This window comes from Neoarius graeffei, chromosome 7 (genome assembly GCF_027579695.1).
Source record: "Neoarius graeffei isolate fNeoGra1 chromosome 7, fNeoGra1.pri, whole genome shotgun sequence".
Classification (NCBI taxonomy): domain Eukaryota; kingdom Metazoa; phylum Chordata; class Actinopteri; order Siluriformes; family Ariidae; genus Neoarius; species Neoarius graeffei.
Window position 1 is genome coordinate 79750382 of NC_083575.1, and position 22450 is coordinate 79772831.

Here is a 22450-nt window from a genome sequence, read left to right on the forward strand (position 1 = left end):
ACAGTCTGTAACCAGAAAGTAGCAGGGTCAGTTGTCTCAAAATGCCCTCTTAATGCAGCATTTCCTTGCAAATCAGTGAGCTCAAGCTGTAGAGATACTGCATGTGCCCACTTGAATGTCTGAGTCGCCTCCTTCGAAAATCCTCTGACTTCTCTGATGAGGAAAGGATTCTGAATTAGCAGGAGGAGCTGCTGCCCAAGGTAGAAGCTGTTGAACCTGTTACTGAAATTTCTAATCAGCTTGTTAATGAAGTCAACATAGTGAGAAACATCTCTCTCACCCTGAATCTGTTCCTGCAGTTTTGGGAAGTGTTCACACTCTCCTTCAAGATCTTCTTTGAAAATGTCCAGCTTCCTCTGGAAAGAGCAAACAGCTGTCATCAAATCAACAACTGAATTGTTTTGGCCCTGTAGCTTTAAATTGAGCTCATTAAGATGTGATGTAATGTCAACCAAAAAGGCAATCATCTCCATCTTGTGCTCATCTTGCAGAAAAATCGAAAACCGTGTTGCTCTCTGACTCTTGACCTGCTCTAAGAAAGCTGCTATTTCTTTTCGAACAGACCAGAAATGTCCCAGTGCATTCCCTTTACTCAGCCACCTCACAGTGTTGTGCAGTAGCAGGTCATTAGCCTTTGCCTCAACATCTTCCAGGAATTCTCTCAGGAGGCGATGCTGAAGGGATGAGGATGCCCTAAGGAAGTTGATGAGTTTCATCACTGTGTTCATTATTTCAGCAAATTGTTCTGATAGAGTGGCACACAGAACAGTCTGATGGATGAGACAGTGGTAAGCAATAAGATCTGGGTTGTCCTCTTTCATCTGGGGCACAGCCCCCTTCTCTTTTTCCACCATGGAAGGGACACCATCTGTGGTGACAGGACAACCCGCTTCATATCCACAGGTATGCCCCTCTTTCTCAGCATCTCTTTTATTGCTGCATATATGTCCTCTTCTCTTGTGTGTGTGTTCCAAGTGGTGTTACACCCAGCAGGTCCTCACAGAGCTCCTTCTTATCTTTGTGAAAAAATCTCACATACACCAAAAGCTGGGCATTGTCGGTAACATCTGTAGACTCGTCAATGGCCAAAGATAGGCATGGTGCACTCTGAATAGCTGCATCAAGGTGTGCCAGTACATCATCTGCTAATATTTCTGACTTTCTGGTTGCTGTTGTAGCTGACATTGGGATTTGTTTGATTTTTTCACACATCTCGTCTTTGTTTTCCCTCAAATAATGTCTCAGCAACGGCGTTTAAGTACTCCACAACTGTCCCATCGCTAAATGGTTTTTTAATGCTGCCCCAAAATCCATGCTACTTTTAAGGAACATTTGTTTGCACGTTGCTGGGCTGTAAATGTATGTGTGATGAGTCGGGTAGACCTGTCATACTGTGCTTGCCCTCAGCTCGGACTTCAGGGGATAACTTTGCTCAAAAGAGCTGTGCTTTGTTTCGCAGTGCCACATTTTCGGAGCATATGAGGCACACTGGTTTTGAACTGCTCGCCGGAAGAATGAACATATATTTCTCCATCCATTCATCTTTAAAACAACGATTTTCCTTGTCTACTTTCTGCCGCCTTTTGGAGCAAGCCATGTTGTCTCGGTCGGTTGTCTCTTAACTTAATCCTCTTCCTCTCTGCTTGTTGCTCTGCTGTGGTGTGCTGGGTAAACTAACGATTTTATTGGCTCAACTGAGTGAAGCTACTGTCGTATTAATTGGAGTAGCAGCGCCCGCTGTCAATAGCCACGACCGTCCAAAATAATGCTTCATGAAAATTACTTAATCTCGTGAATTTACCATTGGTCACGGGTCCGGACAGAACCATCACTGGGTCTGGATCCGGACTGAGGTCCGCCATTTGGTGATGCCTGGTATAGAGCAATACATCTGTGAATTCATGATGCGATCAATGAAACGCAGCTCCCCGACACCAGCAGCACTCATGCAGCCCCACATAAGGACACTGCCACCACCATGTTTCACTGTAGGCACCATGCATTTTTCTTTGTATTCCTCACCTTTGCGACGCCATACAGTTTTGAAGCCATCAGTTCCAAAAACATTTATCTTGGTCTCATCATTCCAGAGTATAGAGTCCCAGTCGTCTTCATCTTTGTCAGCATGGGCCCTGGCAAACTCTAGGCGGGCTTTTTTGTGCCTGAGCTTTAGGAGAGGCTTCTTTCGTGGATGGCATCCATGCATGCCATTCCTCTGCAATGTACGCCGTATTGTGTCACGGGTAATAGTCACCCCAGTTTGGCTTTCTACTTCTTTAGATAACTGCAGTGAACTTGGATGCCGATTTCCTTCAACCCTTCTCATCAGAAGACGCTCCTGTCGAGGTGTTAACTTCCGTGGATGACCTGGACGTCTCTGTGAGATGGTTGCAGTTCCAGCTTTCTTAAATTTTTGTACCACTTTTGCTACAGTATTCTGACTGATAAGTAAAGCTTTGCTGATCTTCTTGTAGCCTTCACTTTTGTGGTGGAAAGAAATTATTTTCTTTGGGGAATTCTGAAGAGACAAGCTGAGCATCACTCTCCATCCAGCATCCAGGCATTAAAGAGGTCATTGTTGAAGAATGGAAAAAGATGGACATTGCAAAATGTCGCCAACTTGTTCATTCCATGCCTAGAAGACTTGGTGCTGTCATTAAAAATCATGGAGGCCATACAAAGCACTAGATGTAGTAGTTTTTGTTGTGGGGTGTACTCATTTTTGCACCACCCTAATTTGAGTAAAACTGAAAAATGTGTAATCTAAGTTTATATTATTAACCTTACTTTCCCGTTATAAGTTAAACAGATGTTAAATTAAACTTTGTCCTTTCAACATTTTGGAAATTGTTTGTGTTCATTGTTTAAAATGTTACTTTTCAAAGGGGGTGTACTCATTTACGCTGAACACTGTAGTTAGTACTCTGTGACTGCAGGGTGTCCGAGGCGATAGTTCACTAGCATATAAGGTAGGCTCAGTTGCCATCTTGTTTTTCTAATTTTTGATTACAATGACGGACCGTCAGTCAGACGTATTACCATCTGAGGAATCCGAAGAATCTCCAATAAATCCGAACGAAGAGACCATTGCAACCACTCTCACCTGCCTTTGGTCTATAGCACTGGTTCCCACTGTGACGTCATGCACTCAGGGCTGGCTGGCTCAGCGGGGCAGCTCGAATGCCAACTTTGCGGTCGATTTTAACTCTCAAAAATATATTTTTTATTCCCATTTATACTGTCTTTAAAGAGAATGGAAATCCAATCGTACATACAGTATCCATTCAGTAAGGCCCTGGTCACACGACAGCTCGCAATGGGTTTGCGAATACTTGGCGATGAAAAATCAGTAGCATCGCCATCAATCATGTGATGCACGGCGAATATTCTCCGAGTTATTATTTGTTGTGTCTCCGCCTCGTGATTGGCTAAATACGTCGTGAAAAATTTCAGTGCATGCAGTGAAATTTGGTGGTGATGTTTTCATTGGCAAACTAAGCAGCGAATACTCACAGACGGGTTTGGGAATACTTTCTGAAGCTTGGGGAAACGTCGTGGAGCCTCTTGAGATGTATTTGTTTCGAATCCATGTCCCTGATACTCGCGCGAGTCTCATCAACACAGCAGCTCAGCATCACCTTAACCTTCTCTGAGACTTAAAAAGTGCGTTTACATTTGGGGATCTTTCAGAGTGCGTTGTGCATGCACTTGGGAGCCAGTTGTTATGGGAAACACTTGATGCTGATTGTAGCGCAATCAGGACGTGCATATACACAAGGACGCTGTTTTCACAGAGGCTTTGTGAAGTATTCTGTCAGGTATGCGGCGGTAAACTGGTCCAAGTGCAGGAAGAGTGTTTATTAGCAGGCATGATATTTACAAAAAACAAAAACAGAAAACAGTGTCATAAAGCAGAACATTTATCCAGAGTCATAATCATGGCTAGAAACAAACATGACCATGATAAAAAGATAATACTTGGAAAAACCTCAGTGTCCTTATATGCGCGTGCTGATTGCGCTCAAATCAGCATCAGGTGTTTCCCATAACGGCAGTTTCCTTTGAGCGAGCGTGGCCGCTTGAACGTGCGAAGGTATGGCAGTCAAGTGTTGGCCTGCTGTGTGACCACAACTTTTAGCTCGCCTGTATATCGCCATGCATCGTCACCAAAACACCTCATTTTCATCGATTACCCATCATAAAGCATCACAAGCTGGAGTGTGACCGTAGCTTTATAAACAGGTCTTTAAATGAAAAAAGATATTACACACAGAGTCACAAAACACTGCATTCCTACAATTTATGAAAGGAGAAAAGGAAAAAAATTATTGTCTTGGAAATGAAATTTGACGTCTTTGTCATTTTGTCCTAACTGCACTCGACTGCACATGTGAACCAGAACGTCAAGGACGCAGTAGCTCATCTGGCCTGCCATCAAAACAACCCTGATGACCAAAACATCAAACAGAACTGAAATGTGACAAGTGTGTGTGTGTGTGTGTGTGTGTGTGTGAGAGAGAGAGGACCGACCTCCATGACAAATTGTTTACAACAGGAAAATCAACAAAGGACTAAATTTTGTTCCCCGAGCGAAGATCGACCCAAAACATCCGTCAGAACTGAATTTGCATGATAAATGAGAGAGGAGATACAATTCTAGTCAGAAGAAAATGTATAATTGACTCATCTCATCTCATCTCATTATCTCTAGCCGCTTTATCCTTCTACAGGGTCGCAGGCAAGCTGGAGCCTATCCCAGCTGACTACGGGCGAAAGGCGGGGTACACCCTGGACAAGTCGCCAGGTCATCACAGGGCTGACACATAGACACAGACAACCATTCACACTCACATTCACACCTACGGTCAATTTAGAGTCACCAGTTAACCTAACCTGCATGTCTTTGGACTGTGGGGGAAACCGGAGCACCCGGAGGAAACCCACGCGGACACGGGGAGAACATGCAAACTCCACACAGAAAGGCCCTCGCCGGCCCCGGGGCTCGAACCCAGGACCTTCTTGCTGTGAGGCGACAGCGCTAACCACTACACCACCGTGCCGCCCTGTATAATTGACTTTATTACTAATTAGATAGCAAAAAAACTGACAATACAATGACCAAGTTTTGTGCAGAAGGTCTAGTTCTTTCAAACGAAACAATCAGAACTGAAATCCACTGAGAACTGAGGGAGGGAGGAGATACGATTTAACTGAAAATAAACAATGAAATAAAGTTGTAAACAAATTGTTTACAGCAGGAAACTCGACAAACAAATGACCAAGTTTTATTCCCAGGGAAGATCGATCCAAAACATCAAATCAGAACTGAAATTGGGTAGGAACTGTGAGAGGAGATACTAATGAGAAGTTCCAAAATTCGTGAAGTTGACCTCATTAGCATTTCGTTAGCAAAAAATCTGACAATACAACGACCAAGTGTTGTACAGAAGGACACGTTCTTTCAAATGAAACAAGATCAACTGTGAGCTACTGCTCACCTACGTATCCCCCCGCTCTCACTTATGTCAGAATGCAAGCAATCGAAGGAATAGGACACTTATTATGAATGTTGACTTCAATCAATAATTAACCCTGAAACGAGTAAGTAAAGAGCAGTGTCTCTCCCCAGGGATTTCAAACAGCATCCTGCTAAACTGGCATTCTGAAATAGCATTTTGTTTCTTGAAATAGTGTCAAAATCTACCCTATGTTTCATAAATACATTCAGTCGGTAAACAGGAAGTCGATGCGCGATAGACCTGAAAATGGTGTATATGGTATAGAACCCCAAGCTGAAGCTCCGTACCAAATATCAAGCAGTTGTGATTTGTAGTTGCTGAGAAAAGTGTTATGAAAATTTTGTAAATCCACACTATATGTTTCGTAAATACATTCAGTCGGTAAACAGGAAGTTGATGTGCGACAGACCTGAAAACGGTGTACACGGTATAGAACCCCAAGCTGAAGTTTAGTACCAAGTGGCTATGATTTGTGGTTGCTGAGAAAAATGGTGTTTCGGACGGACGGAGATACGGACAGAAGTAAATAAACCAGTATACCCCCTCTCCTTCAGAGCAGGTTATAACAATCAGAACTGAAATCCATTGAGAACTGAGGGCAGAGATACAATTTAACTGAAAATAAACAATGCTGGAAACAAATTGTTTATAACAGGAAAATCAACATGCCAAAATGACCAAGTTTTGTTCCTCAAGGGAAGCTCTATCCAAAACATCAATCAGAACTGGAATCGGATGAGAAATGAGAGAGGAGATACAATTCTAGTAAGAGGCCTGGATTTTGTTTTTTTTTTTATTTGGCCTAATTAGTAACTTGTTAGCAAAAAAATTGACAAAACAATGACCAATTTTTGTGTGAAGTGACGAGTTCTTTCAAACAAAACAATCGGAACGGAAATCCGAGGAGAACTGACGGAGGAGATACGATTTAACTGAATTGTGGACGACGGATGACGGACGCCTTATGGCCAGATGAGCTAAATATGCACACATTGCGAACATCTCTCTGAACCAATGCAAGCTTGAGTTGACTTGTTTGTAAATGGATTACAGTGGTGTTGAAAGTTTGTGAACCCTTTAGAATTTTCTATATTTCTGCATAAATATGATCTAAAACATCATCAGATTTTCACACAAGTCCTAAAAGTAGATAAAGAGAACCCAGTTAAACAAATGAAACAAAAGTATTCTACTTGGTCATTTATTTATTGAGGAAAATGATCCAGTATTACAGATTACAGGGGCAAAAGTATGTGAACCTCTAGGATTAGCAGTTAATTTGAAGGTGAAATTAGAGTCAGATGTTTTCAATCAATGGGATGACAATCAGGTGTGAGTGGGCACCCTGTTTTATTTAAAGAACAGGGATCTATCAATCAAAGTCTGATCTTCACAACACACGTGTGTGGAAGTGTATCATGGCACGAACAAAGGAGATTTCTGAGGACCTTAGAAAAAGCGTTGTTGATGCTCATCAGGCTGGAAAAAGTTACAAAACCATCTCTAAAGAGTTTGGACTCCACCAATCCACAGTCAGACAGATTGTGTACAAATGGAGGAAATTCAAGACCATCGTTACCCTCCCCACGAGTGGTCAACCAACAAAGATCACTCCAAGAGCAAGGCGTGTAATAGTCGGCGAGGTCACAAAGGACCCCAGGGTAACTTCTAAGCAACTGAAGGCCTCTCTCACATTGGCTAATGTTAATGTTCATGAGTCCACCATCAGGAGAACACTGAACAACAATGGTGTGCATGGCAGGGTTGCAAGGAGAAAGCCACTGCTCTCCAAAAGGAACATTGCTGCTCGTCTGCAGTTTGCTAAAGATCATGTGGACAAGCAGAAGGCTACCGGAAAAATGTTTTGTGGACGGATGAGACCAAAATAGAACTTTTTTGTTGAAACAAGAAGCGTTATGTTTGGAGAAAGGAAAACACTGCATTCCAGCAATAAGAACCTTATCCCATCTGTGAAACATGGTGGTGGTAGTATCATGGTTTGGGCCTGTTTTGCTGCATCTGGGCCAGGACGGCTTGCCATCATTGATGGAACAATGAATTCTGAATTATACCAGTGAATTCTAAAGGAAAATGTCAGGACATCTGTCCATGAACTGAATCTCAAGAGAAGGTGGGTCATGCAGCAAGACAACGACCCTAAGCACACAAGTCGTTCTACCAAAGAATGGTTAAAGAAGAATAAAGTTAATGTTTTGGAATGGCCAAGTCAAAGTCCTGACCTTAATCCAATCAAAATGCTGTGGAAGGACCTGAAGCGAGCAGTTCATGTGAGGAAACCCACCAACATCCCAGAGTTGAAGCTGTTCTGTACGGAGGAATGGGCTAAAATTCCTCCAAGCCGGTGTGCAGGACTGATCAACAGTTAGCGGAAACATTTAGTTGCAGTTATTGCTGCACAAGGGGGGTCACACCAGATACTGAAAGCAAAGGTTCACATACTTTTGCCACCTCACAGATATGTAATATTGGATCATTTTCCTCAATAAATAAATGACGAAGTAGAATATTTTTGTCTAATTTGTTTAACTGGGTTCTCTTTATCTACTTTTAGGACTTGTGTGAAAATCTGATGATGTTTTAGATCATATTTATGCAGAAATATAGAAAATTCTAAAGGGTTCACAAACTTTCAAGCACCATTGTATATAGCGTTCATGTTAATAGGATCCTCACTCACCCCGACTTGGAAGGTCCCTACGAAGTAGTCGAGGTTCGCCTGGATGAAGCTGATGTTCTGAAGTCCGAGCTGTGAGCTTCTGTCTCTCGCTCGAATCAGAGACTCTTCTTTGTTTTCTATAAGGATGACCTAAAGAACATAAAACAGACAATACAGGGAATATAACTCTGCATCACGTCAGGCCACACTGTATCACATGATCACTTATTACTTTCCTAGAACAGCACACCCCACTGTGTTTAATTACTTACTTACTTATAAAACTAATCTTTCAAATTAAACATTCTACAGTTTTCTCCAGTCTCTGATATCAGTGTCTGAGTGAATGAAAAAACCCAATATGTCCCTGAGCCATCCGAAGGGAAACACTCCAGGCTCCACTTTGGGCAGACGCGTGTAGAATTTCATCGTGAGAAGAAAGAAGAAAGCGATGCTGGACTTACCTGACACTGAGGAAGCGTGTGCGCCAAAACAATTCCAACATGGCCCTGAAATGAAACGGACAAACAAAAGAAGAACGTCTCAAGATGCAGCTTTCAAAGTACCATCAGATCAAAGGTTGCTTATCAGAGCTGAGCTCCGTCCATCAGAGTATTTCTCTGTGAACCTTGATGCTTGTGAACTCTACATGAAAGACTGAATCCAGACTGGACTGCTGTGCATGGCATAACAAAAGCACGAGAGTACACGAAGCTCTGTGCGCGTGTGTGTGTATACATGTGTCTCATACACACGCTATGCAATGTGAGAAATAAGATACACACACCGTCATCATACATTTTAATTGAAAAACCTGTACGCCTGAATATTTATGCAGTTACCTCATCATGCAGATACACATCAAGAGTTTCAGTTTGATTTCATGCTCATGTCAAACAGCCGAATGGGAAAAACTGTGATCTCAAAGTGTAACTTTCACTGTGGCACTGTGGGTGTTGGTTTGAGCCAGATGGGCTGGTTTGACTATTTCGCTATTTGACTGCTGATCTCTTGGGATTTTCGCACACGTCAGTCTCTAGAATTTACACAGACAGAACGGTGCGAAAAACAAAAAACATCAAGTGAGTGACAATTCTACAGGGAGTGCAGAATTATTAGGCAAGTTGTATTTTTGAGGATTAGTTTTATTATTGAAAAACAACTATGTTCTTGATGAACCCAAAAGACTCATAAATATCAAAGCTGAGTATTTTTGGAAGTTGGAGTAGGGCTTTCTTAGTTTTAGCTATCTTAGGAGGATATCTGTGTGTGCAGGTGACTATAACTGTGCATAATTATTAGGCAACTTAACAAAAAACAAACATATACCCATTTCACTCATTTATTTTCACCAGGGAAACCAATATAACAACTCAACATTCACTAATATACATTGCTGGCATTCAAAAACAAAAAAAAAAACAAATCAGTGACTAATATAGCCGCCTTTCTTTACAAGGACACTCAAAAGCCTGCCATCCATGGATTCGGTCAGTGTTTTGATCTGTTTGCGATCAACATTGCGTGCAGCAGCAACCACAGCCTCCCAGACACTGTTCAGAGATGTGTACTGTTTCCCCTCCTTGTAGATCTCACATTTGATGAGGGACCACAGGTTTTCTATGGGGTTCAGATCAGGTGAACAAGGAGGCCACGTCATTAATCTTTCTTCCTTTAGACCCTTTCTGGCCAGCCATGCTGTGGAGTACTTGGATGCGTGTGATGGAGCATTGTCCTGCATGAAAATCATGTTTTTCTTGAAGGATGCTGACTTCTTCCTGTACCACTGCTTGAAGAAGGTGTCTTCCAAAAACTGACAATAGGACTGGGAGTTGAGCTTGATGCCATCCTCAACCCGAAAAGGTCCCACAAGCTCATCTTTGATGATACCAGCCCATACCAGTACCCCACCTCCACCTTGCTGGCATCTGAGTCGGACTGGAGCTCTCTGCCCTTTGCTGATCCAGCCACGAGCCCATCCATCTGGCCCATCAAGACTCACTCTCATTTCATCTGTCCATAAGACCTTAGAAAAATCAGTCTTGTGATACTTCTTGGCCCAGTCTTGACGTTTCATCTTGTGTGTCTTGTTCAGTGGTGGTCGTTTTTCAGCCTTTGTTACCTTGGCCGTGTCCCTGAGTATTGCACACCTTGTGCTTTTTGACACTCCAGTGATGTTGCAGCTCTGAAATATGGCAAAACTGGTGGCGAGTGGCATCTTGGCAGCTTCACGCTTGACTTTCCTCAGTTCACGGGCAGTTAGTTTGCGCCTTTTTTTTTCAACGCGCTTCTTGCGACCCTGTTGACTATTTTGAATGAAGCGCTTGATTGTTCAATGGTCACACTTCAAACGCTGGGCAATTTTAAGAGTGCTCCATCCCTTTGCAATATATGTCACTATTTTTGACTTTTCTGAGTCCGTCAAATCCCTCTTCTGACCCATTTTGCCAAAGGAAAGGAAGTTGCCTAATAATTTTGCACACCTGATATAGGGTGTTGATGTCATTAGACCACACCCCTTTTCATTACAGAGATGCACATCACCTGGTATGCTTAATTGGTAGGAGGCTTTCAAGCCTATGCAGCTTGGAGTAGACCAACATGCATAGAGAGGGTAATGTGGTCAACATACTCATTTGCCTAATAATTCTGCACTCCCTGTATGGGTGGAAACAAACGCCTTGTTGATAAGATAGGTCAGAGGAAAATGGCCAGATTGGTTCGAGCTGCCAGGAAGGATATCTGTAGTAACTCATCTCATCTCATTATCTCTAGCCGCTTTATCCTGTTCTACAGGGTTGCAGGCAAGCTGGAGCCTATCCCAGCTGACTATGGGCGAAAGGCGGGGTACACCCTGGACAAGTCGCCAGGTCATCACAGGGCTGACACATAGACACAGACAACCATTCACACTCACATTCACACCTACGGTCAATTTAGAGTCACCAGTTAACCTAACCTGCATGTCTTTGGACTGTGGGGGAAACCGGAGCACCCGGAGGAAACCCACGCGGACACGGGGAGAACATGCAAACTCCACACAGAAAGGTCCTCGCCGGCCACGGGGCTCGGACCCGGACCTTCTTGCTGTGAGACGACAGCGCTAACCACTACACCACCGTGCCGCCCCTGTAGTAACTCAAATTAGAAATCTCTTTTTCACTTGGTCTTTTTTCCAGGGTTCATGTCTTCAAATGTTGGTGAATCTGTGCCCATAATGGCCTCACACTCTTGTTATTGGCAAACAGGAGTGGATCCTGATATGTCCTTCTGCTGATGTAGCCCATCCACCTCAAGGTTTGGTGCATGCTGAGATGCTTTTCTGCTTACCATGGTTGTAAAGAGTGCTTATTTGAGTTACTATCATCTTCCGATGGTACACTCTATTTGGTGTTCATGGATGTGGGTACTGTATTAACGGAAATGAGACAGTCGGGTTCAGAGTAACATAGTCTTCTGCCCAAAATTTAAAAAACAAACAAACAAACAAACAAACAAACAAACAAAAAACTAACGACCCAACTGTAATTTGTAACCGTCAATATTATTTGTAAAGTTTTTTTGCTTGAAGATTTTTGTTCTCTGAGAAGTCACGCTTGTTAGAAATAACTTGCTCCATAAAAAGTGGCCAAGGAAAACAAAAGGGCCACGACATGGCCTTCTTTCATATATCATATAAAAACGAAAGCATAACAACTATTTTGTCTCATACAGTATGTACTCAGAGGTGGACAGTAACAAAGTACATTTACTTGAGTACTGTACTTAAGTACACTTTTTGAGTATCTGTACTTTACTTGAGTTTTTTTTTTAAACTTATGACTAACTTCACTACATTTGAAAGACAAATATCGTACTTTTCACTCCACTATATTTCTGTCAGGGTCCTCGTTACTCGTTACTATGAAGCAGCTTTGAAAGTGGATGTTTTCTTTCTTTTCTTTTCTAAAACGTGATTGTTGGTAAGAGTGATGAAAGATGTAAATGGAAATGTGCTGACAAACAAAGAGAGTGTATTAAGAAGGTGGAAAGAGTACTTTGAGGATTTATTAAATGAGGAGAATCCAAGAGAGAAAAGGTCAGATTCGTTGGAGACAGCAAATCAGGAAGCAGAGTTGGTTAGTAAGGATGAGGTGAGGGCAGCCATGAAAAGAATGAAGATTGGGAAAGCAGTCGGACCGGATGGCATCCTGACTGAGGCTTGGAGATGTTTGGGTGAGACAGCTGTGGAGTTCCTAACGAGATTGTTTAATAAGATCTCCTAGAGAATGAGAAAATGCCGAATGAATGGAGAGTGTGCTAGTCCCAATATACAAGAATAAGGGAGATGTACAGAGCTGCAGTAATTACAGAGGAATAAAATTGATGAGCCACACCATGAAGCTACGGGAAAGGGCATTGGAGGAGAGATTGAGAAGAGAGGTAGCAATCTGTGAACAGCAGTACGGGTTTATGCCAAGGAAGAGCACTTCGGATGCAATTTTTGCTTTAAGAATGTTAATGGAGAAGTACAGAGAAGGCCAGAGAAAGCTACATTGTGTGTTTGTAGACCTGAAGAAGGCCTAAGATAGAGTGCCAAGAGATGAGTTATGGTATTGTATGAGAAAGAGTGGAGTGAATGAGAAGTATATTTAGAGTGGTGCAAGACATGTATGAGAACAGTGAAACAGCAGTGAGGTGTGCAGTTGGAACAACTGAATGGTTCAAGGTGAAGGTGGGACTCCATCAAGGATCTGCTTTGAGTCCTTTTTTGTTTGCCATAGTGATGGATAGCTTGACGAACAAAGTGAGGCAAGAGTCACCATGGAACATGATGTTTGTGGATGATATTGTGATATGTGGTGAAAGTAGAAAGGAGGATGAGTTGGGTTTGGAGAGATGGAGGTATGCATTGGAACAAAGAGGAATGAAGGTGAGCAGTAGCAAAACAGAATACATGTGTATCAATGAGAATGGGGATGAGAGTGTAGTGAAGATGCAAGGAGTAGACGTAAAGAAAGTTGGTGAATTCAAGTACCTGGGGTCAACTGTGCAGGAAAATGGGGGCTGCGATAGTGAGGTGAGAAAGTCCCAGCAAAAGTGAAAGGTAAGCTGTATAAGACAGTAGTGAGATCAGCTGTGATGTATGGATTGGAGACCGGACCCTTAACGAAGAGACAGGAAGCAGAGTTGGAGGTGGCAGTGAGGATGTTAAGGTTTGCGATGGGAGGTTGGACAGGATAAGGAACGAGCACATCAGAGGGACAGCACATGTGGAGAGCTTGGGAATTAAGCTAAGAGAGATGAGACTGAGATGGTACGGACACATTCTGAGAAGAGATGCAGAGCATGTTGGAAGGAGAATGTTGAGGATGGAGCTGCCAGGCAAACGAAAACGAGGAAGGCCAAAGAGGAGATACATGGATGTGGTGAGAGAGGACATGACAGTGGCAGGTGTGGTAGAGAAGGATGCAGAAGACAGGGAGCAATGGAGATGAAAGATCCGCTGTGGCGACCCCTAATCGGGAGCAGCCAAAAGAAGAAGAAGATTGGTTTTTTTTCGCAGGTGACACTGAGACAGTCTATCAGTAAATCACTAGAGTTACATCATGTCCATACACTGGATAAAATCAAGATCAATGATTTCTCAGCAGCGTTATTTGAACACGATGGCAGAATGGAAGGAGGCGGTTCTTCTGGAGAATGCGTGCACCCATGGCCATACCTAGAATCCATGTTTCAGTTTTCTGAAAGGATTAAAGATTTGTTTTGTTTTAAATGTTTGCTTTGTTTGCCTAAAACGAACCACATCACAGCCTACAAAAACTTGTCGTACAACCTGCAGAAGCATATTGAGATATATAAAAGTTTTATTCCAAGAGAAAGCTTGCAGTGAAGTTGTCTGTACTTTTAAAGCTTGCGATAACGTTGCAATAGCTGTGCAGTCTAGTTAGTCAAATGACTTTCTATGGATTTGCCCGCCAAGTTGCCATTGCCTTGTCCACGGCTAACGTTAACACATAGCTAGTTAACTTGGACACTGTTAGTTAGCATGTAAAAATGGAGTTACGCTAACATGAATAACATTAACTTATCTGAAGTCCTTTCAGAAATATGCTTTGGCATAATCTTGCCAAATAAACAATGTAGAAATATTTATTTTCTAGTAGCATTAGCTACCCAATATGATTTCAAGTTTGAAAAGAGTTGGATAGAAGTCAGGTGGAGCTTCACTGACTAGCTAGCTTAACGTTAAACCACCATGATGGCACAGCATGCGTTAATTTTGTGAATTCACATTTCTGTCTTTGGTAACAGCATTAGGTTTTGCAAGCGTTGTTGATAAAATTGACATTGCTTTGTGCACAGGGGCATTGTCATCCTGGAATAAAGATGTGTGCTACTGGGAGCTGGCCTTGTGGTTAGCAAGTCCGCCTCTCGACCGGGAGATCATGATTTCTACTTGCGGTTGGGTCATACCAAAGGCCCTCATAAAAATGGTACCTACTGCCATTTGGTGAGGCACACTACAGTACAGATGTGAGTAGGGAGTCAAACTCTCGTGGTTATCAGAGGACCAGCCCCCTACTGTAACCCTAGCTATGTAATAGACTGAGGGCTATAGAAACAAAGATTGGCACCGCCCAATGCACCTCAAGGGCCTGGTTAGTACTGGGACAGGAGACTGCCTGGGAGCATCAGGTCCTTGCACGGGGGGGGGGGGTTGTTAAAAGATGTGCTTCTAACTTTGTCTGGAGAAGGCCCACATGAGTGTGATGGTCAACTGTCCACAAAATTTTGGCCATACAGTGTATGTTTTTGAACATTTACAGCATATGATAGCTATGTCAGATATTAGCCTATAATATCAACAAGTTGAAGTTTGGTAGCGTCGCACGTCATTCGGACATCACTGTTTCCATACAGAATTTAACAATTGGAGATGAAGACTTAAACACAAAACCTTGCGAAACTACCGAGGTCTGGTTCTTCTAGCTCATTACAGCCATGAAAATGAAGATATTCTTAGAATTTATAGTTATGAACACATATTCTAATTTATTATATCCACATTCACTGGATATGAGTAATTGCATGCTCTGATTGGCGACTCTACTACTAGAGAAAAACAAAATGGCGGAGCATGTTGCTGAACCAACTGAGGATGAAATAAAAACTCTACTTGAAAACAAAACCCCCAAAATTTTTATCAAGTATTTAAAAAAAACCAGAAATAGCTAAAAGAATATAGTCCCAGTCCCCCCCCCCCCAATATCTTCTGTTCCACACTCCAGCCCAGTCGGTGGCGGTAATATACCTTTAAGCTGGTTTGCCAACTGCCAAAAAAACCTAAAGAAGAAGAAGAAAACCCTGAAAATCCTTGACTTGCAAGTGACGCCAAAGTAAAATAGAAACCCGGATGTCGGCCATGTTGGTGGATCTACAAATGCGGGGTCAAGCGACATTCCCTACAAAACATAGTCACGCATGCGCAACTCTTTGTTTTTCCGCTGCTTTAAGCGTTCTTTTAGCTCTGCCATATCTTTGTGCTGTATATGGTTGTGGTCACAACAGTACTCGTGACCGTGGCACGTTCCGATTTTTTAGAATTCCGTCTGTGATTTGGAAAGAGGGCGAGGATACTCTGAGGCTTAGTACGGAGAGGAGACGAGCACGGCTGATCAACATCGGCAGGGCTGATCTAACAAAGGCTAAAACCAAAACAGCTCGTGTTCATAGTAATCATTTTATCTCCGGTGAGATTCCAGAGCTCTCTCAATAATATCATGGAAGGATTTTATTTTGTGTTGCTAGAATCTTGCTATAAAAAGAGCATTCTCTTGTCGTGGTTCACTTGGTCGTTGTTATAATTTTAACGTGTATTACCATTTCACTTCTAGGAGCGCCAGCAAAATTATACGATAGAAACAATCCAGACTGGGCACCCACTCAGAACATGGGCTACGTTTCGTCCAAGGTCAGACTTGATTCTTCGGCAGCCAAACCAGATAGAACGCGATATCTGGGTACTCGATGGTCGGTAGAAGCGTCTTATCTTCAGAAAAGTCTGACTTTTTTAAATAATATGGGTCAAAACCCACACATATCTATCTTCTCTTTGTCTTGAATCTTCACTCGACCGTTCAAATCGTGGCAATACTGAGAAAATTCAGCATTGTTTACAGACGGCTTTCAGCGGCTGCCATCCTAGTTGCTTTGTATATCCACCATCATGGCGGACGCTCATGACGTAGCACATTTTGATCACATGGTTGCAAGTCATCTATACAAAAAAAGCAACAAAATATGGAATGAAAGTATTTGATGGTAAGAATATATCATTTTTTTATTTTTCAAGAATTATCATCACCACATTTTTCACAAACTGCTACTGGCATGTCATCGGTTTGTTTACATTCTAAGAGGAAATGATTTTGTCCGATGTTTTGTAGAAAGCTTTTATTGACTGAATTTGCAAAAAATAAAAATGCTCCCTTTCTCAAAATCCAGTGAATGTGCATATAATAAAGCAATTATTCCACTCAATCTCGTCATAGGGTGGCACGGTGGTGTAGTGGTTAGCACTGTCGCCTCACAGCAAGAAGGTCCAGGTTCGAGCCCAGTGGCCTGCGAGGGCCTTTCTGTGCGGAGTTTGGATGTTCTCCCCATGTCCGCGTGGGTTTCCTCCGGGTGCTCCGGTTTCCCCCACAGTCCAAAGACATGCAGGTTAGGTTAACTGGTGACTCTAGATTGACCGTAGGTGTGAGTGTGAGTGTGAATGGTTGTCTGTGTCTATGTGTCAGCCCTGTGATGACCTGGCGACTTGTCCAGGGTGTACCCCGCCTTTCGCCCTTAGTCAGCTGGGATAGGCTCCAGCTTGCCTGCGACCCTGTAGAACAGGATAAAGCGGCTAGAGATAATGAGATGAGATGAGATGAATCTCGTCGTACATGGCTTATAGCCAACTCAGCGCTACGCAGCTCATCAGGTATCAGCTCATGTACGACTCGATTTTGTGGAATAACTGTTAAATATAAATTTGAAACATCAAAGCTACTCTGTATGAAAAAAAAAGTCAATGAGTGCATCAACCACAAAGCTGCATCAAATATGTTTTATTCATATTATGTTATCATTCACATTTTCCAAATTCAATATTGAGATAAGAAACAGTCGTGACTTACTCCTCCACTACAGAAGTCCACTATAGTGTGATCAGGAGCAGCGAGTTCCTTCGCCATGGCCACCAGGTTGTTCAGCTGCTGCCGCTTGCGTACAGCTCGAGTGTCTGACATCTTCCCTAAGGACCACAAATGGAAAATATTTAGTCACGAGTCACCATTATGGGTGTACACTATGGACAAAAAAAAGTCATAAAAGTGTTGGAGATTGTGTGTGACGATGACAGTGCGAGAGCTAAGAAATATTATCTTAACTGTACAATTTCATTCGAATAAGATCAAACAAGTACAACTTATTTTAAATCACCACCATGACGTGACACTGTTCACACGTACAGGTATTCATTCCTGAGAGTTTCAATTAAACACACCCAGGTCCAAAAGCAGTGGTAGGGGAAAAAAATTCTTATGAAGAAATATATTTGGAGTTATTTAGCTGAATTCACAATTTATGTTAATCTTCAGTACAAATAGCAGCAAATTAACTTATAAATCAAAGATTATGGTTTTAATCTTTACACAAAAGCTCAGATGCTTTTTTAAATCATATATATATATATATATATATATATATATATATATATATATATACATACATACATACACACACACACACACACTATGTGTGTGTTTCAACGTAAAAAAAAAAAAAATACCACAAACAGAAATCAGTAAGCCACAATAAATGACACAGTGTCAGTATTTGGTGTGAGACGACCCTTAGCTTTAAAAACAAAACAAAACACAGTAGTCTCTGGTACAGTGAGTGCAGTTTTATGCGGAAATGAGCTGGAGGTTTTACTGAGCATCTTACAGAACCAGCCACAGTTCTTCTGGACACTTTGACTGTCACACTCGCTTCTTCATTTTGCACCAAAACCCAGCAGCCTTCATTATGTTTTCTTTTTTAATCTGAAAAGTGCTCTCTTATGGAATACGCTGCTCAGATACAAACTTTTTTTTTTCCTGCAACTTTTAATTTTGGGCTGGAAAATGAATGTTTTTGTACTGACCCGATAATGCAAAAGTCATAAAATAGAAATCTATAACAAAGTTTTTATGAAAAAAAAGCCAGAGTTTGGTCAGTGATTCTAAGCAAATAAAGGTGTAACAAAATGGGTTAAAAGACAACAAAGTGAATAAACAGGAAATAATAATAATAATAATAAAGTAAATAGCCCAATTCCACATCACAACTGTAGCAATCCATATTATATCAAGAACCGCTCAACTAAGTAAAGAAAAATGACATCCATCATTACTTTAAGACATGAAGTGACTTTTAATTCATAAAAATAAAGAAACCCATTGCATTAGAAGGGGTGTTAAAACTTTTGACTGGTACTGGATATACTGTATACACACATACATATATATGGATACAAGGGTTTGGGTTTTTTCACTTTTAGAAAGAAAACATGCAATTCCAACACTTCACATTTTCATTTTCTGGAAGAGATTGAAAGAGGAGCAAAGAAGATGGCTTATCAAGAAACCACAGAAACCATTAAAAAAACAACAAAAAAACCCATCACATCTCTACATGAACAATTGAGCTCAGAAAATAAAACTTTTCAAAATATATAAGAGAAGGTTTGTGCGTGATGCACAAAACATGCAAGCCAGGAGTGCAGGCAAGATAATTATTAATTTTGTTATATATATATATATATATATATATATATATATATATATATATATATATATATACACACACAGGCAAAAAAATAGGCCAAAGCTGTGGTGGTTTTTTTTTTTGCACAAGATTGTCATTTAGCACGGTTGTCTCACAGCAAGAAGGTCCGGGTTCGAGCCCAGTGGCCGACGAGGACCTTTCTGTGTGGAGTTTGCATGTTCTCCCCGTGTCTGCGTGGGTTTCCTCTGGATGCTCCAGTTTCCCCCACAGTTCAAAGACATGCAGGTTAGGTTAATATAGGACGGCCTTGAGCTGAGGTGCCTTTGAGTGAGGCACCGAACTCCCAACTGCTCCCCGGGCGCTGTTAGCATGGCTGCCCACTGCTCTGGGTATGTGTGTGCGCTCATTGTTCACATGTGTGTGTTCACTGCTTCAGTTGGGTTAAATGCAGAGAGGAAATTTCACAAGTGTGTGATGAATAAAGTTGTGCTTTCTTCTTCTTTAAGGTCATTTCAAGCCACCACACCTTATAAAGTTTGTTGGCTGCCAGGTTATCATCCATGGAAGACCATGAAACCTTAAAGCTATACTGTCTTTCAGATTTTTCAAATGTAGGTCATAAAAAGAATTTTCCCCGACATCCAATTATTTTTGTTTCGTGGACCGAAAGCTACTGAATTCGAATCACAAACTTACACTTTTATTAGTTTCTTTTTTTAAATAGAGCAATTAATGAATTTAACATCATGTGGCCCTAAATTCTCTGCTATTTTTTCTTGCTTCACCATGACCCAATTCAATATACAGTACTACGTCATGCATCACGTGGTGGGCTTTCCCCATTCGCGCATGGCATTGTGGGATATAAATTTGAAACAGGAGAGAAAAATGGAGGACGTGAGTGTGCAAATGAAACGTGAAAGACCGACTACAGTAATGGAAAGCGAGAAGAAAAGACATTATTTTGTGAAGGAAAGGAAACGCAGGACCAAACTAATAAATATCGGCGGTCAGCGAGCACCTCGGTGTGATCAGCTGTTCGTTTAGCGACAGAATGATGGAACTGTCAGTGCACGGTTAAGGTAAACCTGTAGATGGCAGTAATGCAACACTGTGGATGCCAGCTGCTGTAAAACCCAAAAGAAGAAGAAGGTAAACCTGCGTGTGCGCACATGGACTTCCTCTGTCTGCTTGACTGCGCAAAGTGAATGATTTCATGCACATTATTTACTTTAATCCCCTCAAATTAAATAACTTCCCAGTCACAGAATGGCCTGGTTTTTTGTGAGATATTACAGAAATAAACATGCATCACAACGACCAAATTTCAGAGGGAACTAAATTTCACCGATTTTATGAAATCGAAAGGCCGTCTCGCTTTAACAATACTCATCTGCCAAGTTTACCCCAAATAATTCCTTACATGAAGACAAAAATTTGAAAGGAAAAGTTACTCTATATGGCATGTCATACTTTTTAATCATTTATCGTTAAAGTAGTGGAATGTCTGCAAAAAAAAAAAAGTGTTAGATCCTGTTATTATCTACATTATAGCCGCTATAAACAGGCAACCCCGAATCAGCCGGACTTTTTCTCCAAGCTAATAAGACAACAAACAAACAAGCAAGCTTGCCATGTTACTCAGAAACCACAAAGCTTTCCCCTGCCTCTTCTTGCCCAAACTCATCCCCATTTCATGACTTCGCTCGCACCTCCTCAACAGACCCACTGGCTGAGCACCCCCCCCCCCCCCCCCCCAAGAAACACCTTCATCCCTCCCCCACCTGTCACCTCCACACCGATCATCAGAGAGGAGCAAGTGAGAAGACAGCTGAAGAAAGAAAGAAAGAAAGAAAGAAAGAAAGAAAGAAAGAAAGAAAGAAAGAAAGAAAGAAACCTTTAATTTTGTCACATGCACACTTCAAGCACAGTGAAATTCATCCTCTGCATTTAACCCATCTAAAGCAGTGAACACATGCAAACATACCCAGAGCAGTGGGCAGCCACACTACAGTGCCCGGGGAGCAGTCAGGGGTCAGGTACCTTGCTCAAGGGCACTTCAGCCCAAGGCCACCCCACGTTAACCTAACTGCATGTCTTTGGACTGTGGGGGAAACCGGAGCACCCGGAGGAAACCCACGCAGACACGGGGAGAACATGCAAACTCCGCACAGAAAGGCCCTCGCCAGCTGCTGGGTTCGAACCCGGAACCTTCTTGCTGTGAGGCGACCATGCTAACCACTACACCACCGTGCCGAAGAGACTCAATGCAGGAAAATCAGCAGGCCCGGATGGTGTTAGCCCCAGGGCCCTGAAGACCTGTGTCCTCCAGCTAAGTGGAGTACTTCAGCATGTCTTCAACATGAGCCTGGGTCTTCAGAGGGTCCCCGTGCTGTGGAAGACATCATGCCTCATCCCTGTACCGAAGAAGCCGCGTCCCAGTGACCTCAAAGACTACAGGCCTGTGGCATTGATGTCACACATGATGAAGACCCTAGAGAGACTCATCCTGGAGCAGATCCGGCCGATGGTCCAACCACTTCTTGACTCCCTTCAGTTTGCCTACCAGCCCCGTCTTGGAGTAGAGGACGCAATCATCTACCTGCTCAACAAAGTCTACGGCCACCTGGACAAGCCAGCCAGCACTGTGAGAATCATGTTTTTTGATTTCTCCAGTGCTTTTGATACCATCCGGCCGGCTCTGGTGGATGAGAAGTTGACAGCGATGCAGGTGGATGCCCCACTGGTGTCCTGGATTGTAGATTATTTGACTGGCAAACCACAGTACGTGCGCTTGCAGTGCTGTGTGTCGGACAGAGTGATCAGCAACACCGGGGCTCCACAAGGGACTGTCCTTTCTCTTTTCCTTTTCACTCTCTACACCACTGATTTCAACTACTGCACGGAGACCTGCTACCTCCAGAAATTTTCTGATGACTCTGCAGTGGTTGGACGTATTACCAGTGGTGATGAGAGCGAGTACAGGATGGTGATGGACAACTTTGTCATGTGAAGCAGGAAGAACCACCTACAGCTCAACGTGATGAAGACGAAAGAATTGGTGGTAGATCTGAAGAGAATCAGGGCTCCGGTGAACCCTACTAACATCCAAGGGGTCAGTGTGGACTTGGTGGAGGAATATAAGTACCTGGGGGTGTACTTGGGTAATAAACTGGACTGGTCCAAAAATGTGGACACGGTATACAAAAAGGGCCAGAGCAATCTCTATTTTCTGAGATGACTGAGGTCCTTCAACAGCTGCCAAACGATGCTGCGGATGTTCTATGAGTCTGTGGTGGCCAGCGCTATCCTGTACGCTGTCGTCTGCTGGGGCAGCGGCTTGAAGGTGAAGGACACGAAGACTCAATAAGATCAGGAAGGCTGGCCATGTCCCCTCCTAGAACTGCCACCTTATTGTGGTGGAGGGGTTTGTGTGCTTGAATGATCCTAGGAGCTA

At 42.5% G+C, this 22450-nt stretch overlaps 1 protein-coding gene across 2 annotated transcripts in view; it reads right to left on the reverse strand.

The window, feature by feature from the left end:
- The window catches only part of gstcd (glutathione S-transferase, C-terminal domain containing), a 444339-nt gene that overhangs the window by 91691 nt on the left and 330198 nt on the right, over positions 1-22450 (reverse strand). For both annotated transcript variants that reach the window (XM_060926471.1, XM_060926470.1), the window contains exons 6-8: positions 17361-17476; positions 8661-8705; positions 8218-8346 (exon numbers count right to left, since the gene is read on the reverse strand). In XM_060926471.1, the coding sequence (XP_060782454.1) occupies positions 8218-8346; positions 8661-8705; positions 17361-17476 (290 nt within the window). The remainder of the gene's footprint in view (positions 1-8217; positions 8347-8660; positions 8706-17360; positions 17477-22450) is intronic.